The sequence below is a fragment of the Vidua macroura genome, chromosome 2 (genome assembly GCF_024509145.1).
Source record: "Vidua macroura isolate BioBank_ID:100142 chromosome 2, ASM2450914v1, whole genome shotgun sequence".
Classification (NCBI taxonomy): domain Eukaryota; kingdom Metazoa; phylum Chordata; class Aves; order Passeriformes; family Viduidae; genus Vidua; species Vidua macroura.
Window position 1 is genome coordinate 74,904,294 of NC_071572.1, and position 16,344 is coordinate 74,920,637.

A 16,344-nucleotide genomic window follows, 5' to 3' on the forward strand; every position below is an offset into this window, starting at 1 on the left:
GGAGCCCTTACACATCAGTGTTGCTTTTCTACTCTTTTTCATAACAGTATGCTGAGCAAAATTTCTTGGTCCTAGGATTACTTAAGGGACTTCCTTAGTTCTGAACTAGTTTCAAATTGCAGTTAGGTACAACAGTTTGATCCTGTGGCAAAGATGAGATTCCTGACTCTGTGAAAGAAGTAATCTGTCCATAGCTCTGTTTCACAGGACTACACACGAACTCTTAACTTGTAAATCACAGGGAAAGGTTTGCTTGTCTTCTGTACCAGGAACAGGAAACCTAATTCAATGTCACCCAAGAGATTTACAGAGCTGTTAATCCCACCAAGTAGAGGAGCACACTAATTAATTATTAGTATGGGTATAATTATGCTAACAGAAGCAAAACCTCCTGTCCTACTGCCACCAAATTCAGCAGCAAAACTTCAATGAGAGTGAGACTCAGCCCTAAAAGCACAAGAAATAATTCACTGTTTTATATGTAAGCCCAAGAGCCTATAGCAGCCTAGGAGCCATTTACATCTGCTAGGCTTGCCTTTAGGACTCCAATTTAACCATTTAATATTCTCTAAGATCTCTGTGGGATTTCTAGCATGTTACATTTGCATGTATGCAACTAATACTGCTGTGTTAAAAAAAATGCCCAGTCATGTTTCCCACTTTTCTCTCCCCTCTAAGACTAATTTGGCTCAGATGGAAATAGAGGAAAAAACAGAGCTGCTTGAAGAATAGGGCTTACATGTTGAGAGCTGTGCCAGTTTCTGATTATCAGATCCATCATATCTCCTCTTATTGAGGTTCATACACCTCTCAGTGGAAACAGGAAAACATAACCACTTCAACTTGATGTTCTTCCTAGCCTTGTATGACACCAGTATCTGATTCAGAAAAAAAAAAAAAACATGTTCATGTGCTTCAACAGTTGAATGGGTTCAGATGGAAGGTAGGAAAATGCAGTAAGGACTATCTCAAATGCCCTAGCTGGATGCTGGGAAAAACATTAAAAACATGGGGCAGAGAAATTGAACTAGCTTAAACAATCAAATAGAAATCAATAACTATAGTGTAATACCTGATAACATTGGGGGAGGGAGGGAGTAAAAGTATTAGAGAGATTACCCTTACATTTATTCCCAGATTTCCAAGTGTATGGGAAAAATACCCAACACCACAAAGAAAGTGAACAGAGAATTACAAAGGAAAAAAGTAAGAAGACAGATGATATTCGAGAAGATAGAAAGAAACTGAGGTAATATATCACAGAGAAGGAACAAAGTACACTCACAAGTGACAGCAAAATAAAAACAATCATTTAGAATTAAAGACTTTTCAATATATAAATTAGTTTATTTTCATTTAGATATAAAAGTTATAAATACAATTAATGTAAAACAGCATCTGAGAAAGATGACTGCATCAGTTCATCTGTCTACATAATTTGACTGAGAGGCTGTGCTATTTCTTGATGTCAAGAAATAGCTTGAAGAGTCACTGCTGACAAGGCTAGTTAAGTAAAAGGATGCTTTCTGGGCACACAGGAAATCATCTTGAATCAGAAATTAGCATCCTACCTTCAGGTCACCCCAAAATAACATAAGGCAATTTCTTTCACACATTCCTAGTCAGAAAAATAATCAGACAGGTACACAAACTGACTTCCTTTCCTGGATGGGCAGAGGGAATGCAGGACCATCAGCCAAGACTTCCGAAGAGCATAGCTGGAAAACATGGCCAGGTCTCATCCTCAGCCTGATGAGCAGGAAGGCACATACCAGATCCATCAGCATTCAAGTTCTCTTCACAGACTGCTTTTCTGGTAAAATCATCTCAAGGAAATATCTCAGCAGCTACTGAAAAATGATCCTCTGAAAGATACAAGAGCTGGACTTCTCAGCCTCAATTCATATTTTACAGTTAAATACAGTGTTTACTTTGTGATTACAATCATTATTCTTTCTGGCAATATCAGAAAACGTCTTCACAAAGTTTTGTTAATTTGAAAGCACAAGTGATATCTACTGCTGCAAAGACTCCAGAGACCAAAAGCTCTTTGCAGCTTGAAACAGAGTTAGTCTGCTGACAAGGACAATATCCAAAGCTGGAGAACACCTAATTCTTGTCTCAGTAGAGGGACACACTTCTCCAAACCATTGTGAATACGGGTAATAGGCAAGAAGCAGGCAAGACAGTAACTGTTCTGTGCTTCAGTACACAGGCCACACTGTGCTGCAATCCACTCTGGTGAGTTAAGGCCACATGAATCAAGTGTTCCATGCTGTGACACAGTTTCCATACTGTACATCCAGTATTAAAAATGGAACATTGGAAGGACACATTGCAAAGCCTTGTGGTAAAATTACATTAAACTTACTGATGCATTTGAAAATACCTGTAATCTCTTTTTGAGGTAACTGCTTCTTATAGGCAGGTTAAAATTGTTTATACAAAATCTACTTTAATATGTCATGCCTTGAGATAATCTCACACTAAAAAAATAAAATTGGTCACAAGCTTATACCTAAAAATGTAGCAAATTTCATGAACAATGGCATAATTAAAAATATTTCTCATCAGTTTACAGTCTAGATTCAACCAATCAGAATACTGCTTTTCAGAAGTGGTACTGTATATTGTTACAAGACTATCTTCTGCCAAATTCAGCCAGATTCTATCATCTATTCAGTCTCATTTTGCACATGGTTAGAAGTAACAGAAGTAGCGATGAATATAATATCAGCCACTGAAAATGGAGTGTTTGAGACTTGATTGTTCTCCTTTTGGTAAAAAGACTGTCAAGGGATGGAGAGAAATTAGAATACTGAAAGGGAAATGGAGTATCAGTCTTGGCAGACAATCATTCCACAGAGTAAAAGTGTTGTATTAGAGCAAACATCTTATTCCAGCTGTTCTCTTTTTTTCTGAGTTCATCTGATTAGGAACTCTTGAGTAGCATCATCTCCCAGGCTTTGTGGAAGCTTCAAGGTAAATGAACATTTAGCCATTATTTTTCCAATCCCAGGTCCAAGGAGTTCCAATAGGTGGGCTTAGACCACTCTCATGCAGCATCTGTAAACAAGGATTCTAAAAGCAGAATCAGCACCAATGACAGAAACAGCACCTAGATTTCTTGTTCATCCACAATCCATACAGAGGCTGCTCCGAAGGTGGTCTGCTGTCAACTCCCACAATGCTCTGAAGGCTGGAACTGGTTTTCTATTAAGCCTGCACAAGTCTGTCCTCCATTTCCCTTCCAATATGTTCTTCATTGGAACCTGGAACTCTTACAAGATGTAGGGGTGGGAGTGAGTTCCATGTTTCATGTTTGTTGTCCCTCATTCACAGACCAATTTACTATCAAAGCTGGAGAGTCCAATAGCAAAGGCCTGAAGAGCACAGAGAGGGTAATTATAGTCCAGAGTGAACACATCTTCTGCTACACGACCAAACTGCATCACGATGTAGTCAGCTGGGGAGAAAAGACATTCAGAGATGAACAGTTTCACAGTGAAGCAAAAGAAAAAATAAACCACAAAAAAAAAAAAAAAAAAAAAAAAAAAAAAAAAAAAAAAAAAAGCAAAACCCAACCACAAACCCCCCCCACATATGCCAGTCCCAAATATATGTGGTTGATGTATTCATCCTTTCTCACCAGAGTGGCCTTGAAATCTGTCCTCTAGAGTGACTGTGCTATTCTAGAGATTATCTTTCTTCTCAGAACCAAAGCTCAAACCGTTCTTTTGCTAGCCTGAAGGTGATGTATTAAACCTTTTCTTTCACTTCAGGAAGCTTTCATTTGCCCCCTCTTTTGCTGCATCCAGACAGCAGAGTCTGCATCCACCCCAGATAAAAAGGAGGCCTTATATGATTTTCCTGACAGCTCAGAAGTCCCCAGTAATCCTGAGCTAGCTTTCTTTACCCAGTTTCCCTCCTCTGGGAAGGGTGTCCTATTCTTCCCATCCCTCATGAAATAAATTAGGTTCTCCCTATTTAAGTAAGTCCTACACACTCTCCACCAGACTCTTACGGTCATTGTCATGGACAATCTGGAAGTTCTTCACTGAGGCCTGAGTGACCCTCCCATGGAAGTTCAAAACATAAGATTGAGTATCATCATTCCAGACTGGAGCCTTGTTGTGCAACTCAATGAGGTTCTCTAAATTTTTGTTTTGCCATTTTGACAGCAGACCCTCATGCTCCTGTTCAGAAGAAAGAAAGAAATTTATCAGATTTGGAATGGCTCTGCCTCTGAGTACCAACTCTTTTGTGTGTACACTCTGTCACTTCATTCCCTGTTTAATGAAACACAATGACATCACTTAAACTCAGTCCTACTGAATACTTTCTGCAAGTACCAGGAAGATACTTTTATAGATTCCCAGTCCAAGCATTCTTTTTCAATATAGTAAAAAGAGTGATAGGGAAGGAAGTGTGTGTACAGGAAGGGGAGCAATTCAGAGTCCACAGATAATTGCCATCCTGCTGGCATGAATTCCTTCTGAGTCTCATAATCTTTCTCTGATCCTGTTGCATCCAGTTTCCATTTCTAACATTGTAAACTTTGAAATAAAAGAAAATAATCTACAATTAACTGCACAGTGCCAGGCCCTGAGGTGCTTCAGTAGAAAGTCCAAAGGCTGCAGTAGGATGTAAGGTTAAATGTCATCTTATTGGGTCTAATGAGTGATGCTTAGTATGAAAACCAGAGAGAAATAAAACCAAAAAGATACAAAGAGGAAGTAAACCAGCATATTAAATTTGATAAACAATGAATTACGAGGAGATTCAGGTTGTACTGAAACATGACATATTATTTAATTTTAAAAGTTCTGCAACAAATAAAATCAAAACTATATATGTTAAAGCTCTGAAGAAAAAGAGTCTAAGCTTAAGGTACTAATAGGAAAAAATGCTCAGAAAACCTGTTGTGGAGGTCTGACTCATATGGCTATAGAACATGCTTCAGTATTGTACAAAGATACCATAGCAGATTTTTGAGGATAACCTAAATAGAACTTCCTGTTCAGTTTAGTTACTTTTTAATTTTATCTTTATTTACTTTTAAAAAATGCAAAACAAACCCGTGAGAACTGTCACCAATGAAGTGCATTTAGATTTAAGGGAGAAAATTTAAGGCAGGGCCGTGGAACCATTACTGTACTAATAGGACAGCAACGCCAATTGAAAAATAATGAATAAATGAGCACTTCCAGATACAACTTTTCTGACCATTCACAAGAATTAAATCTCTTTTCTGGGATCTCATGACTCTCTATTTCCATTCTTGAAGATTTTTTTTTTTTCTCTGACCTCTTTCTTTTCCTACTCTCAACATGGCTGCAAATACCATTTTCTAGCTTAAAACACTGACCACACCTTTCAGTTGGTACCTCTTCTTTCTGCCTTTTGGTCTTCTCTCACCAAACATAAAACCCACATTAAGGGAACCTAACAATTTTCATCACACACCTTAATATACCTTCAGATACTGTTCTGTAAGCTTGTAGCTCTAATGCCTCTCATATCTATGAGAAATCCTCACTAAACAGTCACAACAAAACTCCATCTTCTCCTCATCCCTCCTTCTCCTTCAAGAATCCTCCTTTTCTGCTACTCCTACAAAAAGACTGACAGCATTCTGATCAAAAATTTATTTATTCCCTTGCTATTGCACCAGCAGTACCTTATCTATCTATTGTCTATCTGTTGCAATCCACATCCTGGCTAAAAATGCGAGCTCCTGGGAGAAGCAAGCATGTCCAGGGTCCCTCCAGCCCTCAGCACAACAGGGTCCCACCATGAGGGCAGCTTGTAGGTGCAACAGCAACAACGGAGAGATATGTAAATCATATTCAGGCTGACCAAAGGACCCATAAGGATACAAATACTATTCAGAAAGCTACAGATTAGGTAGAAGGCAAAAACAAGTTAATCAACACATTTAGGCAACATTATATTTATTCTCCAGGAGACTTGCTAAACCCCTGGCCCCTAAAAGCCCTGACTGTCAGCAACACCCAGGCCCCTACAAGGAAATTTTAACCTCTTCCTTCAATATGAAACATGACCAAACTTCATAACTCACATTTCGTGGACGGATTGGAATTCGCTTATGATTCATATTCATTCCCGGAATGATCACAGACATTTTTCTGGGACCCTTAAATCCTAAGATATTAGTTTCCTGAAAGACAAGGAAAGCCATTATTTTCAGTAAATGAAACGCTTCACCTCAGAGAAGGAAAGACAGTAAAACAGAGCTTGTATCACTATTTGTACTAGTTATTACAATTTTGCTGACTACAACTGTAACAGCAGTTATCTGTTTGCAATTTTGTTTAATTACTGAGAACTGCTTTCTCACCTTTTCTCATTTAGAGAACAGTGTTAGGAGATATGCATGGTGTTAACTAATTTGGAGTGCATTTCTTACCTACTAAAATATTTACAACAAAATTATACAAGTGCAATTTCCAGGCATAAGTTGTTTGCACCTGAGGCAGTAATGTGTTGAAATATTGCTAGTGAACAAGCTTTAACTATGACAAAAGGCAAAATATCTTTGACCTGATTCTATGTTGTCTGTATATCACCAGTTAGTCTAAATGTTTCTGAACAATGAATGACATTTTTCTTCAGGTGCTGTTATTTGTGTTTAATAACACACCTACAATTTTCTCTCAAATCATACTGTTTTATAAACGTTTAAGAACAAACCCAGGAAGGGAAGTATTCAGCAACTATCCAAGCTTCAATCTTAAGCAGATTTTTCCAGAGTACTGAAGGAGACTGCTCCAAGTGGATTAAGTACAAAAAGCAAAGGAAAAAAGCTCTGGTATTCTCAAACCATTCATCTAATAGTATCAGCCACAATCCAAGGGTCCATTTAAAGTATTTTGTAACAATATCCGTGATAACCTTTAAAATTTTCAAAGACCAATTAAAAGCCAGACTCTTTTAGAAGTACTAAAATTGAATTGACTGACTGAAGTGATACAGCTTCTCCTAACACATTAATGCATTTTGCAGACACAGACAAAGGTCTTTGGAGCTGCAACCTCTATTATGTCACTTCAAAAAATCTAGGGGCACGTGTAAGAATGAGAGCACTGATTTTATTAATATTTAAACTTTACAAACTCCTTATACATAAAAGTTCAGAATTCTGAAAAGCTAACTTTATATTAACTGTCTGTGCTCATTCTAACACCTTGCTGTGTACAGCTAGGTAGGAAACTGAAGAATACTATATACAAAGAAAATATCTAGTAATACTTCTGTAAACAGGCTAGTACTGGAATTATCACATCAATTTCTTCCCAAGTGCCATTAAGATGAAGAGCAAAAGCAAAAAAATCAAGACGCTGCTCCCGTAGGTTAATGCATCTTTAAGCTTCTGTAAGAAAAGTAAAAATACCTGTGAGAAAAATAAAAATCCTTACACTTCACAGCAATTGTTTCATAGAGAACCTCAAATTTTACTCAAACTGTAGGACTGGAATACACAATGTGACATGAGAACTTTCATGTAATTCTGTAGTCTCCACAAGTGCCTCCTTACTCTGAATCCTATACTGATTCACAAGAGGTGATTCAGAAGAGCAGAAGAACATCTCTAAAACAGAGCTAGAGTAAACCACAATTTACCCTGGAACCACATCCTTACCATCAACAAGCTGCTACTGAAATAATACCAGCTCCCTCCTATCTCTCAAAATGCCTTAGTTTTTGCAGAACCAAATTCTGTTTCACAGAGTATTCCCAGTTCCTTCTCAGGGTTTACCAGACAGCTTGTGCTGTGGCTGGCTCCATGTAAAGCATGTGTGACCCGCCACACACTGAATAGGCCAGATAAGAAGGTCATAAGGATGTCAGTTTAGGTGTTTCTCCCACTCCTGACATTGGTTGGGTTTGTTTTTTTTTTCATTAAATTTGTAAGAATTTCTCTGTGAGGCCTCTGCCTCTTGTTGTATCCAGTTGAAATTGGTCACTTGGTTCCAAAGTTAAGTGGAAGAGGCTGGCAGCAGCATGATTTTGCAAGCTGTGTTTCCTCGGTAACCAGGCACAAAGAAAGGGGCAAAAAGGGAGAGGCAGTACTTACATAACAAATAGCTGCGAGCTCCTGTCTTGTATGAGCCTTTTCCACTAGACTTTGTGCCTTGACTGGGTTAACACCATGGTCATAGACTGTAAATTTTGTTCCCATGAGGTTTGACCTAATGTCAGGTTATGGAAAAACACAGAAAGAGAGGCATCAGTAGAAAGTTTTGTCATCTTTTGGAAGTATATGTACAACACAGCAAAAACACACATCTCCTGCCATCTGAATCTTCCTGCTGCCAGCTCAGTACGGAGCTTCTGTGACGTGCCCATGTGAGCCTGTAACCTATCCTGGAGAAGCATCTAGACAAGTTGTTCTCTGAGTTGCCACAGTGAATGGTAATGCTGAAGAAGGCTGCCAACCCAAGTGAATACAGAATACATGGAGCAGAACAATTCAAGTTCATTCTCTTTGAATTGAAACCAGATTGCCAGTCATAACCATAACTCAATTAAAATTAAAATCTTCTCAACTGTCTACGGTTTTCATCTGTGGTTCTCACCTGAGTTTTCCAATGAAACTTTCCCCTTTCCGAGATAAATCAGTTGGATCAACTGATATGAGGTAATTGGATGTTTTGCTCTTCTTTCTTTTTCTCCCTGCAAGAAGGAATATCTGGAAAAACAAAACTTTGATCAAGACTGATGCTTTGTAAGAATGCAGAGGCATTGCTATCCAAACTGTTATCCCTCCATTTCCTGTATGCACTCCCTTTTTGTTCTGTGCTAGTATTAATGTCTCCACAATTTTGTTCTCTTCCAAAGTGCCCAGCCTGAAATCCTATCCCTCCATCAGCTCACTTGGCAGTCTAGATTTAATGCACCTGTCCTTTTCTAGTCTTCCTTCCTTTTCTTCTGGAGCAACTCAGTCTTCCTCCTCTTTTTTAATATTGAACATTTTTATTCTTTTTCAATTTCATCTTTCACTGTATTATGGCTTTTAAACCACAATAAACTCCTAATTACATGCTAATTCCCTCCTTAGTACCTTGGTCAAATATAAACTGTCCTCATCTGCATGATGGCTGTCCTCAGCTACTGGTTTCCTACCAAAAGCTCTCCGTTGCACCAAAAATATTTTTCGGCAGGAGTACAATGGTCAAGATAATGTGTGCTGCTTCCAATACCTTTTTGTTGTCATCCCTTTCCAGATGCATGTAGTATGTAGGGAAGAGCCCCCGGTCCATTCCCTTTTTATCTCTAGTGATTCGACACTTGACACTAATTCCACGGGGTGCGGGGCGTAATGCAAAATCCTCCAAGTTCTCTACTTCTCCCAGCTGTGCATCTGCCTGAGGGGAGGGACTGCAGGAAGCACCTGTTTCCTATGGGAAGAAGCATCATATTAGCAAATTAATATCAGATCAGCGACTCTGGTATTCCACAAGAAAATAGTGGTTTGTTGAAACATAAGATATCATGTCTCCAGAAGATACTGGGGAAAGGAAGGTTCTGTGTTTCCTCAGAAGAAAGCAGCTGAAGGGTATACCTACTCTTTCTGAGGAAAGACTAGGTCTCCAAGAGGAAAAGAGAAAAAGCACCCATTAAGCAGACGTAAGTGATTTGCTAGAAAGGGAGAAATAGGATGAGATGCTGTAAATATTTTAAGCAAAGAACCTCTTTGCTTTTAGAACTTCAAACACTGTGGAAAATAAAACAGTAGGATAAAGCAGAACTGATGGATGCTGCAGTAAGACAGGCTGGGATTTTGTGACTGAAATGAGTGCTGAGATTATGTTGGTTCAGAATAATAGCAGAAATTAGAGGAGTAAGCTACTGGTGGAACCATATCAACTAAATGTTGGAAGAGCCTTAGAACAATGTGTATAGTCAGGATGCATAGAGTAATCAAAGGAATTAAAATTCTAAAGGAAATCTGGTACAGATCATTAAAATAATTTTTTCTTAGAGGTAGCTGAATCCTGTGAATTGTAGCACCCAAGAGATTCCTCTCTGACTGGGCCTTCAATATGAAGTTGTAGGTTTATCCCTATTCCCAGTTACAGCCAGTAAGAAACCTGAGTGAACAGCACAGATACACATACATAGATTTGAAATTCACTGGAGGGTCTCACCCCTTCCCCTCATCCAGCACCCACCACCCTGTATCTCCAGCACTTTGCACCCACAGCCCAGTCTCCCAAGAAGCTGACACCCAGACCTCTTGCACTACTCCCCTACTAGTGCAGGGCATCATACACACAGTCACCTCACAAATACACTCGGGTGGGTCTCCCACAGCATGGACTTTGAAGGGTGTCCAGCATCCATGCTCAAACCCCATGGTCTTTACATGGTCTGAGCTATCTTGGACCCTGTGTCTTCCTGATGCTGATCTCTTCCAACACACTGGCTACTCCAGCACATAATTTGGCAACATATGTATGTATGCAAGTATGTGTATCACACACACACACAAACACATTCACATGAGAAATAGTTAGAAGTGGAGTTTCAGAAGAGAATGGGACATGCTGAAGTAATCAAGGCACAAGGCTTGGGCAGACAATCATACTGTTTTGCAGTTGTTTACCTATATCTGATGCCTTTTACCTCCTTTAATCCCTGTCTTCCCATGCTTATTATTCCCTGATCCACCTTGATACCCTTCTTTTCCCTTGTAAGTTTCTTCCCGCTAACATCCCATATGATGTTTGTCCAATCCCGGCATTTTCTATTCCATTCCAAAATTCTGTTTCTCTTTGCATCCCACAATAAATGCCACAAACCTTCAGGAAGAAATCCCTCCTATGTTTGCATGGCATTTCAGAGCTTCTCTGAGTCATTTGGTGAATTTTGCAGAGACAATGGCTCAGTCTGTCTCCTTTAGGAGTGATAGTGCTGACTCACTGTGCTCCCATATTCACTGATTAGGCTCCCTGGGATCCTCCACCCACAATTGTTCCTCTGATCATTGCTAAATCTTTATGTTTAACTCAATGTCCCTTCAGTCAGATAGCCTGACAATCTTGACCTTACTCTGCTTTCAGGGAATAATATCGCTGCCTATTGTACTTGAAGCTACTGTACTTTAACCCAGCGTTCCAGGGGTTATCACTAAAATCAGGCACGTGCCCAGTGCTTATCAGAAATGGATTTCAAGACACTTACTGCAAAAGACTTCTCACTGGATGCAGAACTAGGCCTCTCAGATTCAGGGTATGGTGAATGAGATACTGGTCTCTTACTAGCTTCTTCCTCTTCTGTGTCCTCCTCATCAAAATTCAGACTGCCTGAAATTCCTGTCAGAATACAGGATTAAACATGTAATCTCTGAAAGAAGGTGTCACGAGTTCATGGCATCGTTAATTCATATATGACTCTTGAATACCTATTCACATTCTTAATTTCTGCTTTTTCAACTGATGATTCTTAATTTCTGTTTCAACTGCTGATTTTCTTCATGTGCTGTATCTCTTCCTGAGCCTTGTAATTCAAATTCCTACTGATATATTGCAGCAGTCACTGTGCAGATGATTAAGCAGCTGTCAGGCCTTTATTAATATGGATTTTCCTTGATATTCCATGACATAACATATTGCTTAGTTTATGTTGTCATTGAATTAATTTTGCATATTTTCATGCAGAAAAGTCCTCTATGTCTTAAGAACAACAACCATAAAAGGAAATCCAGATCAATATGCTGAAACCTATCCTATAAATTTGACTCTGTACAGTTTACATTCTTTACCATTTTCCCTCAGTCTTGTCCGTGAAACAGGGTATGTCAATTTTTCAGTAAGAGCCCCTCCTGTTCTTACATTGATCAGGTCCATAAATACTAATAATGACTTGATTTCTAAAACTGAAGCACAGACTGAGAAATTTCAGGACTTATTTAATCTTAACCTAAGCACAGTCATGTAGAGAAGACTGTGGATATATAACTAAAATAACTCTGCATAAAGACATTTATGAAGAGGTTCTGTACACATCACTATTTGGTGTGTCCTTCCACTTGGAACTGCATCATCAATTGGTCATTAGGATGAAGTTCTTCACAGAAAGGGTGAGTTGGAAAGAGCTGCCCAGGGAGGTGCTGGAGTCACTGTCCCTGGAGGCATTTAAGGAAAGAATGGATGTGGCACTTAGTGCCATTGTCTAGGTGACAAGGTAGTGTTAGGTCATAGGTTGGACTCAATGACTTCAAAGGTCTTTTCCAACCAAATTGATTCTCTTCATCCGAGATTTTGCTCTGTGATTATTTTCTTTAATTTGGCTGTAGAAAGAAATGTATCTAAAGCATTACAGACAGTGAACACAGCCTGCTTAACTGAATTATTTTCTGAGAACATATATTATAACAATGGTCTGACATGCCACTGCAGAGAAGGGGCACTGTTGGAAGTCTCAGATAAAACAGAAAAATCCAGTCTTAACAACCTGTCAGTAAACTTCCCAAGGGACATTTGGGAAGAGGAAAGGCGTTGACCCTGGTACTCCAGCCAATTTCAAAATTCACTGTTTATATTCTACCGCCACTAATTTCCCCTGAAGTTACTGGATATTCTCTCCTCTTTCCTTTTCTAATTCTTGTGTAATGTTGCTATCTGTAGGTAAGCAGCTGTGCCATCTGAAAACTGGATGACAATACCTCTGAATGTGACAGTACCTCAGTACATGCAGTGTACTGGAAACGTTCTGGGAGACAAGCTCTGTGAAATAAAAACAAGCTGTATACTAAATTAAACACTAGCCATTATTTTACTGCAAAGTGCTTAGGCTGCATACCACAAAAAAAAAGTTTCCTGTAGTACTGGCAGCAACTTAAGATACTTGGCAGACAGAGCTTGACACTCCACTAGGAAATTACTCAATGGGATATAACTATTGAATATATAACTTGAAAACCACTGACTGTGATAGACTCTGACTCAGAAAAAAACACCTTTCCTGTTAGTCTCCTAAAGAGTCAAATTATAGCATTTACTGAAGGGTCCTGCTGTTGTGAAAATATTCAAGCACCTTATCAAGTTATAACATATCTGGAATAAAAACACCCCAAACTTTAGCAAAATGTGGTATAGCATTCTGTCAGCAATTTCCTTGGAAAGACCAGAAATTATACAGCACATTGAGAAACCCTTAAAATATAACTGGTATGGTTCAAATATCAGGAAAAGGAACTGCAGCCCTGTACTTCCACATGCTGTAGAATCTAGTAGCTCTTTTAAAAGTGATATCCTACAGATATTTGTTTCATGATTCCTCATTTTTAATGCCATTTTATTTAATGAAATAAAGTTATAAAAGTACAAGAGCCCCAAAAAAGACATTTACTCATTATTAACTCTTACCTCGCTTCTGTAATATTTCTTGCAGATCTGGCTTGCTTGCTGTGTCTGTTACAGCCTCTCCATCATTTTCCTTATCTGCATTGTCTTCTGGTTTGGTAGCTCCAACAGACAGAGTTTGGAGCTTGGTCCCCAGATCCTGCACTTCTGATCTCAGGAAAGCAGCTGGTCCATCAATGCCTGCAGGCCAAAATGAAACAAAATTCCAAAGTCTATTTTTTATGGCCAAAGATGCATCCCAGGATGGTGGCTCTTTTCACCTTCCCTTCCTCTTGCATCTCTTTAAAGTACTGAAATTTTTTTGGAAGGTTACTTTTTTTTGGAAGGCTTAGGAAAAGTCAGGCCTGCATCTGGTACAGACTGCCTATTACTTTAAACATATCAGTTATCAGTTTCTCCCTATTTAAATATAGTGATTTTATCTAACTTTTTACAAGGGCTTAAGCAATTAAAGCAAGTTGTATTTGTCATGTACATTGATAATTTTCAATTTATTTACAGACATCTACCTTATTTTCTTTCCCTTCACATTGTTTGTTTGCTCCTATGCCAGTGAGCACTCTACAGAGAACACCACAAATCAATTTGATAAAAATATCTACAACCATAGTAAAAAAAAAAAACCAAAAAAAACAAAACAAAAAAAAACAACAACAACAACAAAAAATAAAAAAATTTAAAAAAAAAAAAAAAAAAAAAAAAAAACAAAAAAAAAAACAACTCCTCTATCTTTTGGTTAGAATGAAATTTCCATGTTTAAATCATACAACACAGCTGTGCACCACACTTCATGGCAGCATCTTGATGTCAGGGTCTGGCATAACACCTAATATGTAGCACATAATACCTAAGTGTAGCTCCAGCCTTGGATTTCTTGTTTTCCCACTCTTTTCCTTCTTAAAACACTACTGCTTTATCTAGGCATTGTATTTCTGACATGTTTACTTACTGAAGACTCCTACCTTAAAAGTTATATCTAGCTGATCTCTTATTCTCATCTTGACTTCGAAGTGTCTTTTAACAGAAGCTTTCTTACACCTGATTTTAAACATATAAATGCTACCATAAACATCACCACTTTCCTTCCTATCCTGTGATCCTGAAAGGCATCTAGTGAACAAGAAAAATATTCAAGAGAGAAGGGATAACATACTTACAACTGTGATCTTCAAACCAGGTAACACCCCTTGTTTGGAGGTTTAAAATTCTTCTGTGCATATTAATTTGCTATCAATACATTAATATTTGTATTATAAACTCCTGCAATAGCACACATCTCAAAGCCTTAGAATGTTTCCCATTATTTTCTTGATAAGCTGATGGGATCCTGGCTCTCATAAACAACTTTCTGCCACTTCCACTAGAATGTAAGGATTTAATTGCTGCTCTTTTTATCTCCTTGTGACATGGGAGTCCTAAGGCTCTCACTACTGCATTTCTTTTCACTCCAGAATAACGGTCACTATTTTACTGCAATGTTTTGAGGCCACCAAGTTATTGCCTTTGGCTCTGAAAGCACTTTGTGGCTTGTGACTTTGTGGATCACTATAGCCTATCATGTTTCATTTGTCTCAATAAAGCCCAACAGATGAGGTAAAAAACATCAAGAGCCTAACACAGTGTTCACAGCACTTTTTGTTTGCTTTCTCTACTTTATCATTCAGTCATATGCAATCTTGAGGTGGAATATGTCATGACACCATAAGGAAACACCAGTCACGACTTAATTATTTTCTTTATCTTACATCTTTAGAAGGTTTTTTTACTTTGGATTTGTATGTCCTCACTATTATCGAAGTTGGCAGCCCATTTCTACAGTTCTTCTAGCCTAACTCAAGGGAGAGATTACTCAAGGGCACATGAAAATTTACAGCTGTCACAAAAATGAAGGTGAGGATTTTGCTTGCTTTCACAGTATTGCTCAACCATACTGTACTACAATTCAATTTTGTATATAGAAAAGTATGTAATCAATCTTATCGCTTGACATCTACCACAGCAATGTAAGCACCCATCTGTGATATAATGTATGCACTGGGATTTTGGAGAACCCTGTTGCAATCAGGTCGATTATTTACCGTGTAAAACAACATCACTGTGGACAGGGGTAGGAGTTTCCACTAAAGGAGTCTGCTCCTCACACCCTTTGGGCTTTGACCTGCGCGGCTTGGCCTCAGGATTTGGCTGTACCATCAACGGATCAAGACGTTTCTTCCTCTGCTTCTTCTCTAGAAGGGCTCTCTGTGAAATAAAGAAAAGCAGAAAGAGATGAGTAACCACATCTAGACAGGCAGAATCCATGCCTCAGCCACTGGCAGTGACATGTCCCTGATCAGAATGGCAAATAAACCTGAAATATTCTTGCAAGCTCTTACAAAAATCCTACACACAGATATCACTGTGCTTTTGGAGTTAGATACTGACTTTGATTCTCCACAAGAGGTTGACATAGACACCTCCTTATTTTCTTGAGACTACCAGTCAAATCTTTTCACCCAGTCTCAATTGCAGCAATCCTTAACACAAATAGACAATTTCAGCAGTCATCCATAATCCAGTATGAAACAGTCAGGACTTGCAAAGGAGAAGGTTTTTATCTCAAAAGCTATCACCTTATAGGGAAAACTTAAAGCAAATACTTCCCAGAAACCAATGCTGAAAGATACAGAGAGAGACTTAAAGTGGGGAGATAAATAAAATAAACAAATAAATAAATAAAAGTAATTAAAATTTGAATGACTCACTAAAAAGAAATTTTATCAACCTTGCAAATTTTTTCCATATAATTCAGGACTTAAAGTAAAGACTGTTAAGTCCAAGTGCTAAAAATTAAAACATTATTTCTCCAAGATACATACACATTTGATACTTAAGATTTCTTAATGAGAAGAGAAACAACTTCTAGACTTAAATCAAGGCAAAAAGGGACATGGTGCTATTTTAAAGATAGACA

The 16,344-nt window shown here is 38.4% G+C and overlaps 2 protein-coding genes across 5 annotated transcripts in view; both read right to left on the minus strand.

The window, feature by feature from the left end:
- TEAD4 (TEA domain transcription factor 4) overlaps window positions 1-1,733 on the minus strand; it is a 54,782-nt gene extending 53,049 nt beyond the window's left edge. For all 4 annotated transcript variants that reach the window (XM_053971456.1, XM_053971454.1, XM_053971455.1 and 1 more), the window contains exons 1-2: window positions 1,657-1,733; window positions 740-878 (exon numbers count right to left, since the gene is read on the minus strand). In XM_053971456.1, the coding sequence (XP_053827431.1) occupies window positions 740-741 (2 nt within the window). In that variant the 5' untranslated portion in view covers window positions 742-878; window positions 1,657-1,733. The remainder of the gene's footprint in view (window positions 1-739; window positions 879-1,656) is intronic.
- Window positions 1,324-16,344, minus strand: part of TULP3 (TUB like protein 3) — a 32,627-nt gene continuing 17,606 nt past the window's right edge. Inside the window, exons 3-11 of the mRNA XM_053971458.1 lie at window positions 15,470-15,632; window positions 13,395-13,571; window positions 11,209-11,339; window positions 9,225-9,422; window positions 8,601-8,713; window positions 8,099-8,213; window positions 6,083-6,181; window positions 4,025-4,196; window positions 1,324-3,466 (exon numbers count right to left, since the gene is read on the minus strand). Coding sequence (XP_053827433.1) covers window positions 3,333-3,466; window positions 4,025-4,196; window positions 6,083-6,181; window positions 8,099-8,213; window positions 8,601-8,713; window positions 9,225-9,422; window positions 11,209-11,339; window positions 13,395-13,571; window positions 15,470-15,632 — 1,302 coding nt within the window. The 3' untranslated portion in view covers window positions 1,324-3,332. The remainder of the gene's footprint in view (window positions 3,467-4,024; window positions 4,197-6,082; window positions 6,182-8,098; window positions 8,214-8,600; window positions 8,714-9,224; window positions 9,423-11,208; window positions 11,340-13,394; window positions 13,572-15,469; window positions 15,633-16,344) is intronic.